We start from the raw sequence: 23,794 nt of genomic DNA, 5'->3' as shown, positions 1-23,794 counted from the left end.
AAATGGTCACATTGGGAGGGCGCTTGTAATTAATTTTTTTCTGATTTTTTAGATTAGTCCACCTCTGGATCTGGCGATCCGCGTTAAGGTGACGCACAGCAGAATGCGCGGTGGCTCCAGTTGAGCGGCAAATTCAAATATAGGTAGGTATCCAATGGCGGCGTTACTGATAAAAATTCTAGCCAATGGTAGCTGAAAAACATGTAGAAGACGGTTCCTAGGAGACTCCATGTTTACTATTGCTCCGAAGGTTGTGTGTTATCGAAGGCATTTTCAATGGCAGATGTTAGGGACAGTTCATAGGACGGCACTCCTCTGGCTACTGGTGGAGGATTTATACTATTCTCAAGAGGAACGTTTCCGCAATTCATTTTCGACTATATGTACTATTGAAAACTTCCATATTAGGAGAAAATAATGAAGGAGAAGTTATCTCTTCTGCTCCTAATAAATAAAGTATTAATTGGAAAACACAATAAACGAAGTATTTTTCTTGTCGTAAGATAAATGTATCCACAATTGATTGTCGTTTCGATTAGGTTTTCTCAACGGCTACCATGATAGTGCTAGGGGTAATACAGAAAGAATTGTTAAGTCCTGCTTTATTGAGGGTAGTCTGTTGGAGGGGATTCCAACTCCCTCCCCCCCCCGCCCATTGCCTACCCCCTAGTATTTACAGAGATTCGTTTTCCTTTTCCCTACAACTACCATGATGATATGATAAGGGTAATGCAGAAAGAATCCTTCTTGGTTGAGGGCGTTCAGCTGGGAGTATTCAATACCCCCAAACCTCTCCGCCCAATAGGTCGCAGCGGGAGGTCTGGGGAGTATAATACCCTTCAGTATATACAAAGTCTGTAAGAGTCTCCATGAATCTCCAAAATTTTCAAGAGTATCCAAGGCACTTCAGAGGTTTTCTCCTCGAATTGGCTTTTAGAATCTTTAAAAGTCCTTAAAAATCTTTAAAAACACTTTAAGAGATTTGTTTTTTAAGAAACTGTAAGAATGTCCATGAATCTCCGAAGATATTAAAGAGTATCAACGGCACTTCAAGAGATTTCTCCGCGAATTGGCTTTTAAAATCTTTAAAAGTCTTTAACAATCTTTGAAAACGCTTTTAAGAGATTTATTTCTAAGAAACTGTAATAGTCTCCATGCATTTTTTGAAGATTTTAAAGAGTATCAAAAGCACTTTTAGAATCTTTAAAAAGCCTTAAGAATCTTTAAAAACGCTTTAGAGATTTGTTTCTATGAAACTGTACGAGTCTCCATGAATCTACGAAGATTTTAAAGAGTATCAAAGGCACTTCAAGGGAATTCTCCACAAATTGGGATTAGAATTGGACAAGTATACAAAGACCATCAGGTATAGAGACACCACCTTTGAAAGAGATGTTGACTTTAAGATTTCAACGAGGATACGCCTAAAATTTCAATAGCTCGAAGGTAAATCCTAGGGTCAAGCGGGGCCCTGCGCCAAAGCTTGTGTCTGGGTCGTTGGTACACGTGATGCAACCCAACATCAGGGACCAAGGGTCTCAGATTGGAGGGAAGCACTCCTGGAGCACCCAAAGTTGTGGGCGCACCAAGAACCAATGGGCAAGTCGCTGCGGCGTTGCTCAGGGTCGCCATTGTTCCAGTTCTGGAAAAGACCAAGGTTGTTCCATTTAGAAGGAGAACGAACCTTAATGGGCTCACTTTTCGAGGGTCTAATAATAATAATAATAATCTTTAATTCAAAAAATTGTAAATAACAATTACAGAAACGTCAAGTCACAAACAAAACATGTAAATTTGTGGACAAACAATTCAGGTGCATCCAGTAGGGTCAAGTCAGTAAAATATTTGGGATCAAAGACTCCCTCCTGTGTCGGAAGCACTTCTGGGACTAGCGCCTTTACACTTAGCTGTGGAGGCAGAAACTCAAAAGGCTTTTATACGGCTAAACGATTGGGACGAATGGAATGATCGACGCAGCCTTGGGCACGGGTAGATCTGGGAGAAAACCCTAAGATCCAATCCCGTAAAAAGGGATGTGATCTGGCCTGTCTTACTAAGACCAAAGAGTTATAAAGTCACTCTCTCGGAAAGGGAGCAGTGGCTGAAGTCAGGGCCAAGATTAAAGATTCGGGTGCCCAGTCAATTTGAGGCTCAGTGACAACAAGCAACTGGACTCAGACAGGGCCCCTTGGTAAATGTGGGTCTTCTTAGCTTCTAAAACTGAAAAGCTGGCTAAAGAGGCCAGATTAAGAAGATAATCGTGTCTTTACGGGGCACTTGGTGGTCGCCACTATCACCGGCACAACATATTGGGCTTCTAAGAGAGCCCAAGTACAATAAGTTAGGCTAAAAAGGAGAGGAGGGGGTTTTGAACCTAGTTGCGAAACAAAGGGGGTAGGCGATGTGTCTAAAGTGCTGCCTGGTCGAGCTCCCTTTATGAATAGAATAGCCTCTAAAGGGTCTGAAATCGGGTCTAGAGTATTTTAAACGTTCGGAGAACCTTTCATTAGCAAGTCTTTAAGGGCATTTGACTGCCCTTCAAAATGTTTAAAAATGCCTAATAGCTCTTAATGATGGCGAAGTGATAGTCGTTTAAACTCTAAAAACTGGAACAAAAAATTACAAAGGTCTTCAAGACCCCTTCAAGGGACACAACAAGAATTTTCCAGAAAGGCCTACGAGATTCCCTCTTTTTTCAAGAGAGGAGCCTTTAAAGATCTTAGGTGCTTTCAAAAACATTTGAACACTTTTAAAGGTCGAGCTTATTAACACGAAACCCCTACAAGTTTTCAAGAGACTTTAGACCTTTGTTTAAGAATGTTTGAAAAGCGAACCTTGAGAAGCCTTTAAGACCATCAAGAAGCATTTGTAAATCTTTACACGACTCAAAAGTGTGAGGAATCGAAGACGAGGTCAGCAAAGTCTAATAACTGAAAGACCGACAAAATTGAGCAGTCGGAGGAAGAAATCGAGTGGGGTGTGATGGATTTTAAGGGTGAGAGGTCTGAAGAAGACCCTCAAGGGCAGGGGAAGCAGGAGAACCTTTGACGTAAACATGGACAAATTGCACAGCTTTCGGATTAAAGATCGTAAACTATCGTTTGTTTTGTTCCTAGAAAGTGTTTTATTTACGTTTTGGATTAAAAGACACGTCCAGCAGGTTACGTAAGATGTGTATATAACGATAAATGGGAAGCCGAATAGTTAATTTGCAATTGCAATGGTACATTTGAAACCGTTTTTAGAATTCGAAGAATGTTTAGTAAACAAAAAATCGGATGCATTTGATTGGACCATTTTTTCAGACGGGCCAATCAGAGAGACTCTCGCAGTCGTGACGTCAGTATCGCAAGCTTCATCACGTGATCCAGTGTGTCGTTGCTGCCGTGCCGGGCGTGTTGTACTCTTTTCGTTTTCTCATAATTTGGGAAGTGCGACATTAAAATAAACTTAAAAATAGGCAATTAAAAGACGCGGAAAATAGTTGGACGTCGTTCGTTTCGGTCCGTAATACGTAAATCGGTGTACAAACGTAATTTAAGCTACGAAAAGTTATGGCGTCCCTACTAACCTACTTTTAGTTCGAATTTAAATCGGCGTTTGCGTGCTGGATCTCGGGACGCGATCGCGTAAATTTTTATTTTGTTGTTAAAATCAACCCTTAAATTAATAAAAACTGACGGGGGAGTGTTAGTAAATCGGTCTTTTCGGTGTCATTTGAAGATTATCGAAATTTAAATAAAATGGCGTCCTATTTCAAATTCACTTGTTTGCGTTTAAAACTTAACGTTTTGTGCCCCATTTTTCGTCTTTGGAATCAAGAAGCCCAAGATTTCAATGATATGTTGATTTGGGGTAAGTTTGTAAACCTTTACAAGTTGCATGGTAACGGTTACGATAATGCCTTGCGCCACCCTTAAGATATGACGTAGCTGGTATCGATGGTGACAATCCGTTCAAAGTATTCGGTATATTTCATTTCGGCTAGGGCCAGAATTCATTTATCAGTCACAAAACGTAGAGCTGAACAGTAACGAAGTAAAATTTTCTTGACGCACTGTACGATAACCGCACTCTAATACTTTGCTACCCTTCATATTAATCCGAATCACGAGACGAAGCGCTACCTAAAGGCGGGAATACTTTAGGAAGGTTTCTCAGTTGCCGTTTGATAGCGGTGTCGAGGTGTATACATCCCCCCCTAAGTCAGACGTACGGTGGTATTTACACCTCGACAGCAACTTGCGCGAGAAATCTTGTTAGAGTATTCTCGCCTTTAGGTGGCGCTCATGAAGCGCTTCGTCTGTTTAATGGATCCATTGTCACATGCATTCAAGTTGTTTTTTAACACGTCAACCGTCAGAGGGGTCTTCTGTACTGGTGCTAGAACAGTTATCGCATGTCAGCCGGCTGCAATACTTATGTTAAACGGTCACCCCATTTGTACAACCGGCGTCGTTAAATACTATCTCCTACGACAGTCGGCTGTACATGTGGCGGCCAACGTGCTAATATACAGTGGAATGACCACAGGCTTGCAGAAGACTGCGCTACGATTGTGACAATTTCATCGAAATGCTGGTACTTACGGTCGCAACTCTGTCAATTGTGCGTTATTTCGTTAAAACTCCATTTGCTTCGCTCTAGACCTACGTTTCTCTGCTTTACAAACAATTCCACTGCGTCAGTTTATCTTTTTGGAGTCCATTTCAGTTTTCCCCCGGCAGCTTTAAGTAATTTCAGAAAGTACATTCCAAGTCCACACGGATCTTGCCAATTTTACTAATTTAATTCGGGTCGCTGCCAAGTAACGGGAACCGTACAAATCGTTGTCGTTCACATCTTGATTCTCCTCCGATACCTGAGATATTGACAAATGAAGATCGAGTCACAAGCACAAACCAAGTGACAGGATACTCTCCTCGAGAACGTTTTACAAAATGAGACACGGGGGCCCACACCGGCTACCAACCAGGATTCGTATCCCAATTCTTTCATCCATGGCGACACTCATTGAGTTAGAAGACAGCGGCACTTCTTCCACCCGCATCTCTGTTTAATTCCTTTTCACTTCATCAACAGGTGACTTAATTTCAGTAAACTGTCATGCACGAATCAGAGAATAATAATAATAATAAATATAAGTAATGAACTGTAGGATAAAATATTGAACAGTGGCGTAGATGTTGTAAGTAAATTCTAGTTAATTTTTGTCATGATCTCTCTTCCGTCTTTGGATTAATCCGAGGATATCATGAATGCTTATATTCAGGAAAGTAGATAAGGAAAGGTGATGTGCATGATCCTAGCAGAGAAAGACACAATCAAACATATTGCATAATTAGGTGGTAATTAAGTACCCTATTAACGAATTAAATGCTTCCCTTTTTAAAAAAAATTATGACGTCTGCCAGGTTCATTTGAACTCGGCAGAGCACTACCTTAAAAAACCAAGAAAATGAAAAGTGAATAAACTAATAATTAGGTGCTAATTAAGTGCCCTATGCCCCTATTACGGAATTAAATGCTCCCTTTTTTTAAAAAAAAATTATGACATGTTCTGCCAGGTTCATATGAACTCAGCAGAGCACACCTTAAAAAACCAAGAAATTGAAAAGTGAATTAACTAATAATTAGGTGCTAATTAAGTGTCCAATTACCGAATTAAATGCTCCCTTTTATTTTAAAAAATCATGACATGTTCTGCCAGGCTCATTTGAACTCGGCAGAGTACTACCTTAAAATACCAAGAAAATGAAAACTGAACTAACTAATAATTAGGTGCTAATTAAGTGCCCAATTACAGAATTAAATGCTCCCGTTTGGGGCGTTTTTGTACAGGGCTATCAAGGAAGAACCTGTGGTTACTCGTGATATATTGGGCTTCTAAGAGAGCCCACGTATAAGTTAGGGTAAAAAGGGTTTCATTCTTTATTGAGAGGAGCGAGCTCTGAACCGAGTTGCGAAAGAAAGGGGGTAGGCGGTGTGCCTATAAGTGCTGCCTAGTCGAGCACCCTTCATGAATAGAATATAGCCTCTAATGGGTCTGAAGTCGGGTCTAGAGTTTTTTAAACGTTTTGATAACCTTTAATTAGCTTTTAAAGTCTTTAAGGGCAGCCCTTCAAAATGTTTAAAATGACTAATACAGTCAAGCCAAGCAAACAAGTACGTCAAGAAGGTGATGGTTTGGTGTCGCTGTATTTTAGAAGTACACTGTGTCAATAGTGTTTGGGGAGAAATTTAAACTTGTTCTATTTTGGCATTTTTTTAATGTAGCTACGTTTGGAAACTGGAGAAAGAAATTTAATACAAGAATTATAAATCGAAATAACAAAATAGTTACCTAAGTACTACCATTGTATAAAATGGTACTACTAATGACAAAGCAGTGCGTATTTAAAACTAATTAAACGCTATCGTCGTCACTTTCTTCCTCACTGATTTCAGAACCTTCGCTTGATGTGCCAGTGATTACCGTGAAAGATAAACTTTCTACAGCTTCATCTAACAATCCATGGCGTTGCCAAGTTGATTCTTCCAATCTCTTAATGTGGATTATGTCGTATCCAGACTTATACTTTTCGATTTGATGATGAGCTGTACCCAATTTATTTCATCCTGCTTCAGTCAGTTTTATATACACCAGGTTCTTCTTCTGTTAGCAAGCACTCCATTAAATGGATGGACGTAGGTTTCGTCAAAAAATGTGATCTTTACCTCCAATGCAGTCAATTTTCGCTTCTTCATTTTATTAACTAAATTATTTATTGTAGAGACTTTGTTATGGATCATATAAATTGCATTCTTCAATACGCCTAAATGAGAATTATCCAATGTTATTTTGTAGGAAGTTGCACTTCGTTGCGTCTTTGATGGAAATTTCCATGTCCTATCATCGGCAAGTTTGACTTCGATCTACAGGATAACAATAAGTATTTATTTCAGAGGAATATTAATTAAATGCACATTACCTAATCTTGGTTATGAATTTCGTTGGTTTGCCGGTCGCAGCAGCAGCTAGCACCCTTTCCCAAAGGAAATATCTACACACCGGCAGCTTTCTCTTTGCCGAAGAATTCCACGACCCTTTTAATAACATTTCTGGCTTCGGAATGCACAATTGCAGAGGTTTGTTTCTCTTTTCTTGCCGTACGGATAAAATTGGCGCAACTATCACATTTTTTACGGACTGTACACGCCTGCTTTTCTAAATTAGTTCGCATATTTTCTGAGAGACTTGTTTACTTGGTGGTGCTGTAGGTCTCAATGATGGCGAAGTGATAGTCGTTTAAAGTCTAAAAACTTTTCTGGAACAAAAAATTACAAAGGTCTTCAAGAGCTTCCAAAGGGATCAAGTTTTCAGGAAAGCCTATGAAATTCCCCCTTTCTTCAAGAGAGGAACCTTCAAAGGTCTTAGGCGCTTTCAAAAACATTTGAACTTTTTTAAAGGTCGAGCTTATTAACACGAAACCCCTACAAGTTTTCAAGAGACTTTAGACCTTTGTTTAAAGATATTTGAAAAGCCAGCCTTAAGACCATCAAGAAGCATTTATAAATCTTTAAACGATTCAAAAGTGTGAGAAATCGAAGACAAGGTCGGCAAAGTCTACGAACTGAAAGACCGACAAAATTGAGCAGTCGGAGGAAGAAATCGAGTGGGGTGCGATGGATCTTAAGGGTGAGAGGTCTGAAGAAGACCCTGAAGGGCAGGGAAACCAGGAGGGCCATTGACACAAACATGGACAAATTGTACAGCTTTCGGATTAAAGATCGGAAAGTGTTTTATTTACGTTGTGGATTAAAAGACACGTCCCGCAGGTTACGTAAGATGGGTATATAACGATAAATGGGAAGCCGAATAGTTAATTTGCAATAGCAATAGGACATTTGAATTATTTGAAACCGTTTTTAGAATTCGAAGAATGATTAGTAAACAAAAATTCGGATGCATTTGATTGGACCATTTTTTCAGATGGGCCAATCAGAGAGACTCTCGCAGTCGTGACGTCAGTATCGCAAGCTTCATCACGTGATCCAGTATGTCGTTGCTGCCGTGCCGAGCGGGTTGTACTCTTTTCGTTTTCTCATAATTTGGGAAGTGCGACATTAAAATAAACTTAAAAATAGGCAATTAAAAGACGCGGAAAATAGTTGGACGCCGTTCGTTTCGGTCCGTAATACGTAAATCGGTGTACAAACGTAATTTAAGCTACGAAAAGTTATGGCGTCCCTACTAACCTACTTTTAGTTCGAATTTAAATCGGCGTTTGCGTGCTGGATCTCGGGACGCGATCGCGGAAATTTTCATTTTGTTGTTAAATTCAACCCTTAAATTAATAAAAACTGACGGGGAAGTGTTAGTAAATCGGTCTTTTCGGTGTCATTTGAAGATTATCAAAATTTAAATAAAATGGCGTCCTATTTCAAATTCACTTGTTTGCGTTTAAAACTTAACGTTTTGTGCCCCATTTTTCGTCTTTGGAATCAAGAAGCCCAAGATTTCAACGATATGTTGATTTGGGGTAAGTTTGTAGACCTTTACAAGTTGCACGGTAACGGTTCCGATAATGCCTTGCGCCACCCTTAAGATATGACGTAGCTAGTATCGACGGTAACAATCCGTTCAAAGTATTCGGTATATTTCATTTCGGTATAAATGCTAGGGCCCGAATTCATTTATCAGCCGCAAAACGTGAGGCTGAACAGTAACGAAGGAAAATTTTCTTGGCGCACTGTACGATAACCGCACTCTAATACTTTGCTACCCATCATATTAATCCGAATCACGAGACGAAGCGCTACCTAAAGGCGGGAATACTTTAGCAAGGTTTCTCACGCAAGTTGCCGTTTGATAGCGGTGTCGTGGTGTATAGATCCCCCCCTAAGTCGGACGTACGGTGGTATTTACACCTCGACAGCAACTTGAGCGAGAGATCTTGTTAAGAGTATTCTCGTGTTTAGGTGGCGCTCATGAAGCGCTTTGTCTGTTTAATGCATCCATTGTCACATGCATTCAAGTGGTTTTTATCACGTTAACCGCCAGAGGGGTCTTCTGTACTGGTGCTAGAACAGTTATCGCATGTCAGCCGGCTGCCATACTTACGTTAAACGGTCACCCCATGTGTACAACCTGCGTCATGAAATACTATCTCCTACGACAGTCGGCTGTACCTGTGGCAGCCAACGTGCTAATATACAGTCGAATGACCACAGGCTTGCAGAACACTGTGCTACGATTGTGACAATTTCATCGAAATGCTGGTACTTACGGTCGAAACTCCGTCAATTCTGCATTATTTCGTTAAAACTCCATTTGTTACGCTCTAGACCTACGTTTCTCTGCTTTACAAACAATTCCACTGCGTCAGTTTATCTTTTTGGAGTCCATTTCAGTTTTCCCCCCGCAGCTTTGAGTAATTTCAGAACGTACATTCCAAGTCCAAACGGATCTTGCCAATTTTACTAATTTAATTCCGGTTGTTGCCAAGTAACGGGAACCGTACGCACCGTTGTCGTTCACATCTTGATTCTCCTCCGATACCTGCGATATTGACAAATGAAGATCGAGTCACAAGCACAAACCAAGTAACGGGATACTCTCCTCGTGAACATTTTACAAAATGAGACACGGGGGCCCACACCGACTACCAGGATTCACATCCCAATTCGATCATCCATTGCGGCACTTCTTCCACCCACATCTCCGTTTATTTCCTTTTCACTTCATCAACAGGTGACTTTTTCAAAGTAAACTGTCATTCACCAATCACAGGGTATAAGTAATGAACTGTGGGATAGAATATTCACCAGTGGCGTACGTGTTCTAAGTAACTTGTAGTTAATTTTTGTGATGATCTCTCTGCCGTCTTTGGATTAATCTGAATGCTTTCTAAAAGAACAAAACAAACATGATCATTTCCGATATTCATGAACGTCCTAATTAAGTGCCCTATTACCGAATTAAATGCGCCCCTTTTTTAAAAAAATTATTACATGTTCCGACAGGTTCATATAAACTCATTAGAGCACTACCTTAAAATACCAAGAAAATGAAAAGTGAACTATCCAATAATTGAGCGCTAATTAAGTGCCCTATTACTGAATTAAATATATGTATAGTAAAAATCAAATGCGCACATGGTATTGCTTTCAAAAAATATTAATAAATTGAACATTTTGATTAACTCAGCGATTGATTTTATTTGATAATATTTCTCCTTTCAGTTCTTGAGGAACGAGGAATTCGAGGAAGATCTGCAGTGTTTCATCTCTACTTTGGTTGATGGTTCTTCCCGGGAGAGACTGAATGAATGAGGCTAAAGGGTAAGTGTTCATTCCTTTTACTGCAATAAGTGTTTATAGGCCAATTTCTTTAAGAAAACGGTCAAACGCAAGCAAATGCTTGACTGTCCCAGTCAAAATTTATAATTGTTTTAAACCATAAATACTCAAAACACAAAATATTTTAATATCATTTCTAACGTAAATCTTCTCGTTGTTACAGATTGCAGAAAGGCGGCCTCATAAAGGTAGGATTTTTCCTTTTCTGCATGGTGTATAGCATGTCATATTTTTTGTAAGGGGGGGCAAAAGTGAATAGTGAATATATCAACAAGATGGAAGATCAACAATTGCTCTTCGCTTGAGTTCCATGCTATAACCCTATGCAAGTTGTAACAATCTCCTTCTGTCACCCTGGTGACGTAGGATTGGATTATTACACCTTCGTGTGTTATTGCACGAAGTTCAGCTTAGAGGAAGGTAAGTGCGTGTTCATAATATTAATGAATTAGTTCATTAACCAAAAAAAGAATTGTACTTGAACTCGCATTACAATGGTTACCTGATTACTAATCTCGTCAATTGTTACAGCTCCATCGACGTCACTTAACCTGATGGTGAGGATTACGCCTACCACCAGTGCTGGGTTAAGGGTTTCTGAGCTAGGGGGCTACCTACGAAAGCCTCCCCCCCCTCTCCCTTTTAACTGACAAGAAAAAATTGAACAAAAAATTAAATTCCTTTGTTTATTTAGAAAAAAATTGTTGTACCACTTTTTTGGCCTTTTGAAAATTTTCAAATTATTATTTCTATGCTTTTTCCCTTTCATATGATGTACAGGTTGTTCGAAAAGTATGGAATATCGTATATATCTTGGTAAACATCCACCTTTTGAAAAATGTTTTCATTTTTTTTAAAACAAAAGCGCAATAGGTAATTTTCTTAATGACAAAGATCAATTGTTGCCAACTTAATTGATATAGTTTTTTATTCCTATTCATTTCTATATACTTTAAATGGGTATTTCGCTCACACATGGATGTCAACCAATCTAAATTAGTAACTTTTTACTTCAAGTTCAGGTACTACTTTGACAGTTCTAAGACGCAATTTAAACAAAATTTTTATTTTTGTTTAAAAAAAAATTAAATTCCATGTGATAAAAAATTTCATAAACAATAACTTTTATTTGAAACATTTTTTTTATAAAATGGATATTTACTACAAAGATGTATACTTTTCGGACACCCTGTACATACACAAAGTCATTTTCAAAAATCTTTAATCAATCGTCAAGACTAGCAATAAACAATTGAACCAGAAACAATATTTTGAAACTTGTTGATCCCTTAGTTTATTTCTGGTTTGTACCATTCAATCTTTTTGGACATACATATTATTATTATTATTATAGTACTAGGGATGGCCCCAGTCGGTTCCTGCATTGCGACCTTGTGCTCCCCGGTAGTGTCTACTCTTCAAGAATACCTGTGTCTTTAACAGAGTTCAGGATATTGATAGTTCAAACCTTTGTTACTTCCCCTTGTGTAATTTTCTTATTTCCAAGTAGGCGTTCCCTATTGCCTTTTGTGCTGGCGATATATTATGAGTATTTTCAAAATGCGACCGTCGCTGCCCACATCTTCTGTTTGCTTTATCCGAATCGACCACGAACCATCTCCGCCAGCATATTAAATGCTTCTTGGTTAAAAATTGGCATTTTAGAAAAGATTCAAAATTCAAAAAACTTTCTGAATGTGAATACAGCAGAATAATTTACAAATTACAGCTGTTATTATTTTATAATGCATTGTGTTTCATTTTTTTAATTTTCCAAGGCCTACCTAAAAGTGTAGGGTCCTTTTTCAAACAATCTTTCGCGCCATCCACAAATACCAAAAATACGTCAAATAAGATTGCATTTTTATTAATTAATCTCATTTTCCCAATATTAGGTTAGGAGCGAGATTTTGAAAAACGGTTTTCACTGGCCTCTTTGGGTGATATTAGGCTACTTTTTCTTAAAGAAAAAATCATTTGATTTTGTTAGGATTTTAGATCATAGTGTCTTCCCCCTGGCGGAGAAGGATTCAACTAAATTAACTATATTTTGGTTGCTCTTTTCAACGATACCAAATTTGTTACAATCGGTCAAACGGTTAAGAAGTTAAAACTGGTTATTGCGAAAACAATTGAACGCCCCACGCCATCTTTGCTTTTGAAATAACTGAGTTTTTGTTTTTACGAAAATGATAGATAAGGTTCTTCGCTTCAACGAGTCGAAGTTTCGCCCCCTCCCATTCCTTCAGCCACGCATTCCCTCGGTCCGACCCTTAGGATTTAGGAAAGTTGCTGAGGTTGTCTCCTCTTGGTCCGGGCGGTAAAACCGAGACCGCCGGCACCATCCTGAGCCCACCAGGTTCGCGCATGGTATATCGACACGTTTAACCCCGTGCAAGCTCCTCGTCACGATAGAACAGGGGGGGGAGCTGGTCCGCGATGGCATCTTTGGCTGCTACCAGTCGTTGTTTCATAAGTGGCAAGCATCTTTATCTCTAGCATTAACCTTTGCGTCACTTGACGCTCATACGCTTAGGCCGTTCCCCTATCCGCTAGTAGGTGCCACCCCTCAGTTTTTTAAATACTCAAGTACAGGGTTTTTCCCTAAATATGATGTAAATATGGAAGGAGGTAATTGTTTGGCTTATATTTTAACTAAAAACGCTTCGTTCCCGATCTACAGGGCATTAAAGTTTCAAGATTTTTTTATATCTAACAGTTTTTGAAATATTTTGCTCAAATTTGAAATATAACATTTTCTACCCCTGAATTTTTTTTTCGGTGCGCCACTGGTGGATTGCAAAATTGATCGTCTGCTTTGTTTGGGCACTCTGTTCGATCTCTTGTATTTTTTTCATATTTGCGACCTTTATCTAAAAAAAAAATAAAGATTGATTTCGGTACTTTGGTAAATGAAACTAAAATTTGTCAAATGGTCCAGTAGGCCCTGGTTTTAATAATTTCTAACACCCTGTAGATCGGTAACGAAGCGTTTGGGGACCTATATTTATTTGAACTTTTAGTCATCAAATAAACCTCTTTTACATAGTATTTAGGAACGCCTTGTATAATAATGTTTTAAAACTTGGAGCCCCTAGAACATCGGGATTCCAAGGCTGTAGCCCCCATAGTCTCACCCTTAATCCGACGTTGCCGACGACCGCTACGATGGATCAGAGTAAATTCAACACAGAGTTTACACAAACGAGGTGAGTAGTGAGTACCTCAGTGTCCTTAACAGGAATTCCCAAATAAAATTTTGATTTTCATATAACTCTTGCCAGGAAAGATTGCCGGTCACAGCACACTTTGTGTCGATTTACAATCTTTGTTTTTCTTAAGATGCGAGCGACTTCCGGAATGGGGTTGACACGATACTATCCCGGAAGTCGCTCGCATCTTAAGAAAAACATAGATTGTAGACCGGGATCAAGTGTACTATGACCGGCAATCTTTCCTGGCGAGTGGTTTAGGTAATTTAGCGTAAAGAAACTAATAGTGGGTAAATTTTCGCCTAAATATAGAAAACTAAAGCCCTCCCCCAGCATAATTTTTTAAAATAAATACCTACATTTTGGCATTTTTTTAACGTAATTTTTTTCTTGTTACAGATTCAACAAGCGAGCAGCCTTATAAAGGTAGGATTTTTTTTTCTATGCATGGGGGAAAAGTGACGTGTATAGCGCAATTAAAACGTTTATCTCGCGGTATCAATCAGTTTGCCCCATATAAATCCGAATGACTATGGATTCATAGCCATACGGTTTTGGGACAACTTCGAACAGACTCATTTACACTGAAAACTCGCGTACTCAAGCGATGGGAAATTATAGCTTATAAAGTTAGAACAAACGGACTTCTAAAAGGTTAACAGCCGAATCTAAAATCCAAGCGTTAGACAACCATATATGCAACTATGAACTATTACGTTTACAAATTCCAACTATGATCTAAAAAATTGAAACGAACTCTTTCATGGTCGTAATCTTCCGCTTCTATTATCCTGCCAGATTTCTCATTCGTGTTGCTTTGTGTGCCGCACAAAAAACCCGAATCACTGATTACTTCCGTTGTATCCCACTTCTGAAGTGTTCTATTTCTTTCAATTCTGAATGCGTATTTGCAAAGAACTATTCTTTGACGTTCTCCAACGACTTTTACATACAACCACACTCGTCCAACCTCAAAAATGTAACATACGTACCCCACTTACTCCAAAAATAATGGCTATATTTAAAAAAGTATGTGGGAATTTTATTTAAAAATTACAAAAGATGTTCTAAAATGAATACTTTACAAGTACACTATCTTTATTCAAAAATTAATAAATAACGTAATTAACATAAATTCGTTATATACAAAAATTATTGCATCGTTTTTACCTTTGTACAGAAATATACAAGTTTCTACATAGGAAACGTCATATTTTACGAACCTTAAAATGAAAAAATGATTCACAATTATCTCAAAGGAAAGCATAATAAAAAAATAAATTAATCTTGTTCGTGCGAGAGAGTCGAAACATTGAAAACGACACTTAGGGTGGAGTCCGACTGCGGTTATTGCGATTTCTACTTCGAAAGTTACGCGAGTTATTCCTGCCAAAGTTCCTACCGCCCCTGCGCGGCCGATCGCGAAAGCCGCCGCGACCCCCCCTGCCGCCGCGCGTCACCGGATTGTTCTCGACGTAATTGCCGCCGCCGTCCTCGTAGTAATTGTCGTTGAAGTTGTTGAAGTTCGAGTTGTCGTTGTTGTAGTTGTAGTTCGGGGCGTTGCCGAGGAGGCCGCCCTGTCGCGGGTCGAAGTTGAGCTGGAAGTCGGGCGGCATGTTCGGCAGGCCGGGCGCGGCGCCGAGCAGGCCCGGCTGGACGACGTTGGGATTTTGCGGCATCTGATTGACGAACGGCTGCTGATTTTGGGGCACTATGATGTTCGACGGCTGCATCATCGGAGTCATGTTGTTGATGTTCGCGAGAATGTTCAAGGCACTAGTGTTCGCGTTCGGCAGGACCGCACTCGCGTTCGACAGCAGGCCCAAATTCGACAGGATACCGTTCAGTGTCGGATCGTTGCTGCCGCTGTGGTCGTACTTTGACGCGAGCTCCTGGTTCAACAGGACCTTCTGATTGCTCGTTAGGCTCTGGTAGAACGCCGAGGTTTGCAGGATGTTCAGCTGCTGCGAGTAGTTCATCATGTTGACTTCGGCGATCGCGGGAGGCTTCTCGTCCAGCTTACGGCGGCGGGGATCGTTGCGAACGGTCGCCACCGGCTTCGGACTCTCCTTCGGGCTCGCCGGACTGTCCTTCTCTTCGGTGCTGTTCAGTCGGAAGATTTTCCGCAGACGCGGATCGCCGGTGTTCTGCGCCTCGTGGGGCGTCAACTTCAGCCCCGTGTAGTCGGGCTTGGGAATGTCTACTAAGTGCACGCGCCACTCGATCGGCGTTCGCGTGTTGATGCTGGCGTCGATCTCGGACGCGGGGGTGTAATTCTGCATCGCCTTGAAGGGCAGACCGAGCTGACGTAAGTCGATATCCGGGCGGCTTGAGGCTGCAAAATTTCGAACTTCGCGTGAACAATTTTGTTAAGTTTGAAATCAATGTTGATAATAATAATCGCCCTTTATTTTGATTGACTTATTTTTCAGTTAATGAAATGTTAGGGACATCTGGAAATAATTGCGTTGTGTTTTTCAAAAGTTTATCTGTACTTAAATCCGGTCTTGCGATAAGAAATTCGTTATCACAACAAAATAAATGCGATGCAGGTTTATTTAAGCGAAAAAAAAAAATCGTACTCACCTCGTAAATCCGTATCGCGGAATTGCGGCCTTAAATCGGTGTCTTCGAGATTGCGTAAGTCGACGTCCTTCGAATTGTCGAGCGAGATGCTGCCCTGATCGTAGATGCTCTGTTTTTCGGCCTTTTTCGCTTCCGTCGAACTCTGTCGCGTTCGCCTAGGATCCGTCTTCGGCGGATCGCCCGATCGAGGATCTTTGGGCGACGTTATCGTGTCCTTGATAAGCGCCGCGGTTTGATTGATCGACGACAGTAACATCTTGGTCACCTCCGCCGATATATCGATTTTGGAGAGGTCGCCCAATTTCTCGATCACCTCCACCGGCTTGATCTGCGAGGGTAAAACGACGGGCGGCTCGCTAGGCTCCTCCACTTTCGGTTTCGGCTCCTCGATATCGTCCCCGATCGTCAGCCTGTTGTCGTCGTCATCGTCATCGTCGTCCGAGTACCAGTCGATGTTGCTCGGCTCCTCGTCGTCCGTCTCCTTCGCAATCGTCGGCACGTTCTCCTTTTGCTGCGCGCGAATTCGCAAAAACAGCTCGCGCTGTTTCTTCGGTAAGGTCTCGGGTAATTCGACGGCGGCGTCGGTCTTTTCGCCGGCGCCCTCCTCGACAATTTGAAGGTTCGGCTCGTCCGTCGCGTTGCCGTTATCGTCGTTGGTCTTCGACGCCATTTCGAACTGCTGCGACATCTGGCGAATGTCGACGTCCTTCGTAAAATCCATCGGCGTCTCGGCATTTAACTGCCGTATGTCCGTGTCTTGAGTCGGCCGGATGTCGACGTCTTGTAAGGACTGCATAACCGGTTGAGTATTTAACTGTGGTGGCAAAGTGCGCATGTCCACATCCCCACTACTAAAAAAAACAATTGATCAGCGCGTCAAATGACACATTGTCAAACGCATTTACCTATTGACACGCATATCCTGATCGCCTCGCTCGCTGTAAAACCCTTTGATTCCGAACAGATTCACCTGAGCGTCCTCCACCGGATCCGGATCTTGCCACCTCGACGGTCGGTTGCGCTCCCTCGACGCCGGTTTATCCGATTTCTCATCTAAAATCGACGTTAGTAAAATCCGGGTGGATCTTTCGAGTCGAATAGTTACCGTCTTTCTGAAGAAGCTCGGCCGGTACTGGAATGTTGAGCTCGAACAGTGAGGGTATCGAGTTCGGATCACCCCCCTTCTCCTCGTCGTACTTAATCTCCAACGCCTTCTGCGCCTGGTTGATCATGGTCAGCGCGCCGTCTCGACTTAAACGAGGAAACTCGCCGAGAATCTCTTTCGGGGCGGTCTCGATGTGCTTAAAGAGGATCTGTCGTAATCCTACAAGCAGAGTGTGATTAAAAGGGGCGGAGGGGGAACGGTTGCGAGTTTACCTTCTTCGAGCGGTTTGCCGTGGGCGAATTTACACGAGTCGCCCGCGTAGCAGGGAAGACCTGTATGGTAGAATTTACAAGGGAATTCCGAGTGCATATAAAAACATTTTTCACCTTTGGCACAACATCCCATCAAATAAAACTTGCATAATTCTAATTTAAGCGGCTGCGAGAGTTCGTGCGAGAACGGACATTCGTTGTCCTACAACAAGAGAGAGCCATTAGAGTGAGAGAGTGAAGAGTTCGGTCACTAATACAAAATTGGACGCGGTATTAAGACTATGGAGAGTCTACAGAAAGAATGAGAGAAGTGAAAAAAAATAGAAAGAGAAAGCTAAAGACAGTTTCAATCCGAATCAGAAAACCCATGCAAAAATATTTATATAAAAAATTCGGATTCCTGGTGCTGGAATACCCCCCAGCCAAGGGGATATCGGCTGGGGGTTCCAGACCCCCGGTACTATATTCATCCACAACAGCTTTCCCCTCAAGACATTCATAATCGTCTTTGTAGTCTTTTCTCGTAAATTATCATATGGCATTAAACATTTTAAAAAAAGAACGTAGTACCGGAGGGTCCGGAGTACCCCCCAGCCAAGAAGGAGTCAATAATTCATCCTGTATCACCCCTAGCAATCTCTTGGCGACTTTTGTGAAAAGGTAATCAAATCTTTGTGTGCTGGGGGGGGGGGGGGGGCTAGACCCCTCTTTGGAGGCTTTTCTCGCAAAATTATCATATAGCATTAAACATTTTAAAGAAAGAAAGTAGTATCGGGGGTCCGGAGTACCCCCCCAGCCAAGAAGGAGTCAATAATTTTTCCTGTATTACCCCTAGCAATCTCTTGGCGACTTTTGTGAAAAGGTAATCAAATCTTTGTGTGCTGCTGGGGGGGGGGGGCTAGACCCCTCTTTGGAGGCTTTTCTCGCAAATTATCATATAGCATTAAACATTTTAAAGAAAGAAAGTAGTATCGGGGGTCCGGAGTCCCCCCCCAGCCAAGAAGGAGTCAATAATTTTTCCTGTATTACCCCTAGCAATCTCTTGGCGACTTTTGTGAAAAGGTAAATAAACCTTAGTGTGCTGAGGGGGGGGGGGGGCCCAGACCCCCGCTACTATATTCATCCACAAAAATGCTTCCCCCTCAAGACTTTCATAATCGTCTTTGGAGGCTTTTCTCGCAAATTATCATATAGCATTAAACATTTTAAAGAAAGAAAGTAGTATCGGGGGTCCGGAGTACCCCCCCAGCCAAGAAGGAGTCAATAATTTTTCCTGTATTACCCCTAGCAATCTCTTGGCGACTTTTGTGAAAAGGTAAATAAACCTTAGTGTGCTGAGGGGGGGGGGGGGCCCAGACCCCCGCTACTATATTCATCCACAAAAATGCTTCCCCCTCAAGACTTTCATAATCGTCTTTGGAAACTTTTCTCGCAAATTATCATATGACATTAAACAATTTAAACAAAGAAAGTAGTATCAGGGGGTCCGGAGTACCCCCCCAGCCAAGAAGGAGTCAATCATTCTTCCTGTATTACCCCTCTTGGCGACTTTTGTGAAAAGGTAATCAAATCTTTGTGTGCTGGGGGGTGCTAGACCCCCGGTACAATATTCATCCACAAAAGTGCTTTCCCCTCAAGACTTTCATAATCGTCTTTGGAGGCTTTTCTCGCAAATTATCATATGGCATTAAACATTTTAAAGAAAGTAGTACCGGGGGGTCCAGAGTACCCCCCCCCCCCCCGCCAAGAAGGAGTCAATAATTCGTCCTGTATTCTCCCTAGCAATCTCTTGGCGACTTTTGTGAAAAGGTAATCAAATCTTTGTGATTCATACACAAAAGCGCTACCCCCTCAAGACTTTCATAATCTTCTTTGGAGGCTTTTCTCGCAAATTACCATATGGCATTAAACATTTTACAGAAAGAAAGTAGTACCGAGGGCCCGGAGTACCCCCCAGCCAAGAAGGAGTCAATAATTCTTCCTGTATTCTCCCTAGCAATCTCTTGGCGACTTCTGTGAAAAGGTAATCAAATCTTAGTGTGCTGGGGGGTTCCAGACCCCCGGTACCATATTCACAACAAAAGTGCTTTCCCCTGAAAACTTTCATAATCATCTTTGGAGACTTTTCTCGCAAATTATCATATGACATTAAACAATTTAAACAAGGAAAGTAGTACCGGGGGTTCGGAATACCCCCCAACCAAGAAGGAGTCAATAATTCTTCCTGTATTACCCCTACCAATCTCTTGGCGACTTTTGAGAAAAGGGAATCATATCTTAGTGTGCTGAGGGTATTGGCTGGGGGGTCCCGGACCCCGGTACTATATTCATCCACAAAAGCGCTGTCCCCTCAAGACTTTCATAATCGTCGTTGCAGTCTTTTCTCGCAAATGATCATATAAAATTAAACATGTTAAAGAAAGAAAGTAGTAGTCTGGGGGAGGGTATCCTCAGTAAAGGAGGACTCTATAATTCTTTCTCCATTGCCACTGTTGTGGTAAAAACTAATCAACACTTTGTATTCTGAGGGGTTTTCCATACCCCCCCCCCCCCAGTGGAACATACTTCCACAACAGCGCCAAGCCTTCAACACCCTCATGCACATACTTAATCTCAAATACTGCAATTTAAACTAAACGCATTAAATAGAAATAAAATTTATACAAATATTGCAATAATCGAAAGGAAAGAACAATTTTCCCTGCATCAGGCGTCCCACAAGGATCAATTTTGGGACCCCCTCTTTTTTTACAACTTAAAATTCCAGTTGCGCCCTCTATTGTTAATACAATGAAGTATGATCATGCAAGTTCTGTTAGCAGCTTTAATTTAGCACTTATCGATACTAGAGACGGGATTTCTATGCATTTGCAAATTTGAAAGTGCAAAGAATCCGATCTCTAATTATTACCTTCGTGCATTTCCCCTGCAGGTAAAATACGCAGACTCCCTGAGTGTCTTTCGGTTGCGGATCAGACTTTTTAAACTTTTTGTCTTTCGTCTTGGACTTTTTTTTGCCTTCGGACGAGGTGGCCGAGTCGTACGGGTCCGAGTGCGGCGACGGCGAGTTGTCCTTCGACGGGAGCATTTCACTGTCTTCGGCGTCGTCGGGTTTCGGCGACAGACGCCGCTGCTTCTGCCTCTTTTTCTCCTTGTCCTTTTTTTTTCGTTTCTTTCCCCGCTTGTCCTCCTCCTCCTTCTCGTCGTCACTGCGCTTCTTGTCCTTTCGCAGCACGTTCGCGATCGCCTTCTCGATGTTGCAGGCGAAGTCGTCGTTGGTCGACGGCGGCTCGCGCTTGTATCGGTCGCGCTTCTCGCGCTCGAAACGTTCGAGCTTGTGCAGGTGCAGGACGCTCTTTTCCGCTTCGGTCAGGTGCCCGCGTTTGCGCTCGTCGTATCGGGCGTGTCGGTCGGGTCTGTCGAAACGACTTCGATTGTTGTTCGGGGAGAACTTGGCGCTCGCGGGCGGCGTTTGCGGGGCGGGTTCGGGGGTTTGTGTTTCGACGACGACCGGTGCCGACGGTGTCTCCTCTTCCTCGTCGTCGTCCTCGATTTCGCCATCTTCGAGGTCTTCGTTATTTTGAGCGGGTGCCTCGTCTTTGGGGAGGTCGGGTTGCGGAGACGGTTGATCGCTAACGTAAAAACGAGTGTTTAGAGGAGGAGTGCGAGACGATTTTTTTGAATTTGGTGGGCAAAGTGTGAACAGGGGTCTGTAACAGGAACGACCAACACCGCCGGTAGATGGCGCGCGTTTGTGTGAAATGGTTCAACGGCCGCGTGCTAAATCTAGTTTGTGACGTCATAAATTTCGAAAGTCGCAAAAAATAAAACTAAAATGCAATTGGACTTTTTGCAAAATGCTCAAAAAATGAATCTGAAAAATAAACAAACTGAGTTAGGCTTAACACAAGTTTCTAGGCGGACTAGAAAAATTAGTAAACAATTTACGTTTAGCACACGGCCGTCTCGAGTACTTTAGATGGAGGCCATTTTGTCTTTTGTGTTTAGCAAATAATTTTCAGAAGAAATATGCTAATATTACGTTAGGACCACGAGTTTCATCGCGATTAAGAGAAAATTATCGGAAATTACCTTATCGAGATTTGACGGGGAAAAAGCGATACGTAGAATGCAACGTCATTTCGACGTATGGAAATTTCCATTACGACGCCGTTTGCTTTTGAAGGCAATTTTACGTGAAAAAACACGAATTTTAGCGAGGTGAGCTTTTTTCAAAAAATAAAACGGTACGGAATCCTCCATAAAAGGGGACCACGCCTTGTTTTTCGAATTAGCGACGCAGAACAAAGGAATCGCTATCATTTCCCGATCGTCCTGTCCTGTCATAATCTTAACATATTTCAGCCTTCGAAAACGTTTTCTTTGTGTAATTGCTGTCGTAAAAATAATGCAAACCTTTTAATATCACATACGAGTGCCATTTTTAACCTAATTTTAGTTCACTAGGCGGAAAATATGTATTGAAATGGCATAAAAGTCACTCATTCACTGTTTTAAAATCTGTCGCCTACAAAATGAGGGACAGAGATTTTTTTATAATTTTCTTCGCATCTTTCGTGTGCCCGACTTTTCTCTTTAGCGATGAGATCACAAATGAGCTTTCCCCGGAACGGCAGATTATTGAACGCTTTTTGATATTCCACCAATCGCGTACGCCTTCACTGTTCCACGCAGCCAATCGCGGTCGAAGAACGCCGTGGCGTAACCCAAATTTGACCTCGCTCGTCGAAAACGATTTCTCTATTTCAAGCGAAATTTAGAGCTCGCTAAAAATAAACCCCTCTCACGTGGCGTACGACCGCTGCGAGTTCTTCGATGGTCCACCTTCGCGATAAATTGATTTTGCCTTTTATCGGACATTCGCGGAGCTGCCGCCATCTGGCGCTGTTAATTAGGCGGACGTACATTGGCGTAGCTATTCAGATTCCTGTTTTACGTATTACTTATTTATTACGGGGTTCTTTTCAAAAGATCGATGGTGTCGCTGGCATCTGTAAGGCGATTATGGGAATGCGAAAAAATAGGCAACTTGTGATACATTGCTAAGGTTTTCGCAAAGATTTGTATTCAAATTCGGCCACGCATGGAGAACATGATGGACGAAAAAGACCATTGGACCACAGTAGGTCCCACAGCAAAGAAAAACTCGATAATTCCTTCCTTATTTCCCTTAGCACCGCCATGGCACCCTTGGATAAAGTAATCAAGTCTTCGTATGCAGACTCAAGGGCATCTATCCTTCAAGACTCTCATTTTTGAAAACGAATGGACAGATCTTTATTTCTTGTGCAGTAAGGAGGGGTCTGGGGGGTATGAAATTCAATAATTGTTTCCCTTAACCCCCCCCCCCCCATGGTACCCTTGGAAAAAATCAAGTCTTCGTATGCTAGAAGGTATTCCATACCTCCCAGAGCTACGTTCTCGCAAAAGGGTCTCGTACTATTTTTTGAAAACAGGAGGACAGATATTTATTTCCTGTGCAGAACCGGGGGCGTCTAGGGGGTATGGAAATCCCATTCCGTGGTGGGAGAGCCTGAGGCGCCCTTTCGTAAATGTGCGTTTCCCCGCAAGTTTGTTTGGTATCCTCTGGCGAACTCAACGAGCTTCCTCCACCAGTCCGCCCCGTCTGCCAGTTTCGCCACCGCCTCCATCATCTTCAGTCAGTTCAGCCCGGCCCACTCCCGTCTGGCGTCCACGGTCTTCCCTCCTCTCCATCCGTGTTAGGTATGATTTCAGGTTTCCGCGGCCAGTGACCAGCTGAGTAACTCTCAGCCTCAATTGCCGCGGTACACGCTCCTTCTGCAGGTCTCCTCGGAAGGGACGAAACTGTCAGTCTCCCGGTCTCGGCCCATCGTTGTTCCCATACTCGCTCGCTAATTTTATCTCTCATTGTATTCTAATTAAAAGTCTCAACGAAAGGAACAGTCTTTTACCAACTACTGCCCTTCTTTTTGTCCTCTTATCAAAGTAAGGGGTGGAACTAGTTTTCTCCTTCATAGTACTCTAGTACCTACACAGGGCGATTGGGACGTTTGGAAGAAATATAACCATTGGACATTTAAATAAAATTTGATACATAGCCACTTAATAATAATAATAAATGCCTTTATTTCATTACCTTGCATAAATATATAAATTTAAAAAAAAGCAAATGTAACGCCATTTTCCAAATTTGGTTTTGTGTCAGATGTGCAGTGCCAACTTTCTTATTTATGGAAGAAATTTCGTAGGGGGGGGGGGGTTTAAAAAAAAATGCG

The 23,794-nt window shown here is 41.9% G+C and overlaps 1 protein-coding gene and 3 long non-coding RNA genes across 7 annotated transcripts; 2 read left to right on the top strand and 2 right to left on the bottom strand.

The window, feature by feature from the left end:
• Nucleotides 1-15: 15 nt before the first annotated feature.
• LOC116160893 lies at nt 16-476 on the top strand. Its single transcript, XR_004143348.1, has 2 exons — nt 16-143; nt 193-476. It is a non-coding gene; the product is annotated as an uncharacterized LOC116160893 (long non-coding RNA).
• A 5,787-nt stretch (nt 477-6,263) lies between these two features.
• LOC116160891 lies at nt 6,264-9,752 on the bottom strand. Of its 2 annotated transcripts, none has more exons than XR_004143345.1 (3): nt 9,104-9,752; nt 6,972-7,307; nt 6,264-6,915 (listed from the first exon to the last, which is right to left on the bottom strand). It is a non-coding gene; the product is annotated as an uncharacterized LOC116160891 (long non-coding RNA). The 2 variants fall into 2 exon arrangements; XR_004143346.1 differs by having other exon boundaries at nt 9,270-9,752.
• LOC116160892 lies at nt 8,061-11,991 on the top strand. Its single transcript, XR_004143347.1, has 3 exons — nt 8,061-8,522; nt 10,225-10,323; nt 10,505-11,991. It is a non-coding gene; the product is annotated as an uncharacterized LOC116160892 (long non-coding RNA).
• Nucleotides 11,992-14,618: 2,627 nt separating this feature from the next.
• LOC116161021 (protein suppressor of sable) lies at nt 14,619-22,199 on the bottom strand. Of its 3 annotated transcripts, XM_031474203.1 has the most exons (8): nt 21,933-22,196; nt 20,428-21,148; nt 17,631-17,718; nt 17,517-17,576; nt 17,245-17,463; nt 17,045-17,192; nt 16,140-16,990; nt 14,619-15,888 (listed from the first exon to the last, which is right to left on the bottom strand). In XM_031474203.1, the coding sequence occupies exons 1-8, from the start codon at nt 21,956-21,958 to the stop codon at nt 14,879-14,881; spliced, it is 3,123 nt and encodes a 1,040-aa protein (XP_031330063.1). In that variant the 5' UTR covers nt 21,959-22,196; the 3' UTR covers nt 14,619-14,878. The 3 variants fall into 3 exon arrangements, with proteins under 3 accessions (XP_031330063.1, XP_031330062.1, XP_031330061.1); XM_031474202.1 differs by having other exon boundaries at nt 16,140-16,987; nt 17,517-17,718; nt 21,933-22,199; XM_031474201.1 differs by having other exon boundaries at nt 17,517-17,718; nt 21,933-22,195.
• Nucleotides 22,200-23,794: the final 1,595 nt, after the last annotated feature.

This window comes from Photinus pyralis, unplaced genomic scaffold (genome assembly GCF_008802855.1).
Source record: "Photinus pyralis isolate 1611_PpyrPB1 unplaced genomic scaffold, Ppyr1.3 Ppyr1.4_LG10, whole genome shotgun sequence".
In the NCBI taxonomy this organism is placed as follows: domain Eukaryota; kingdom Metazoa; phylum Arthropoda; class Insecta; order Coleoptera; family Lampyridae; genus Photinus; species Photinus pyralis.
Note: the sequence above shows the minus strand (reverse complement) of the source record. Positions and strands in the feature narration are given on the sequence as shown.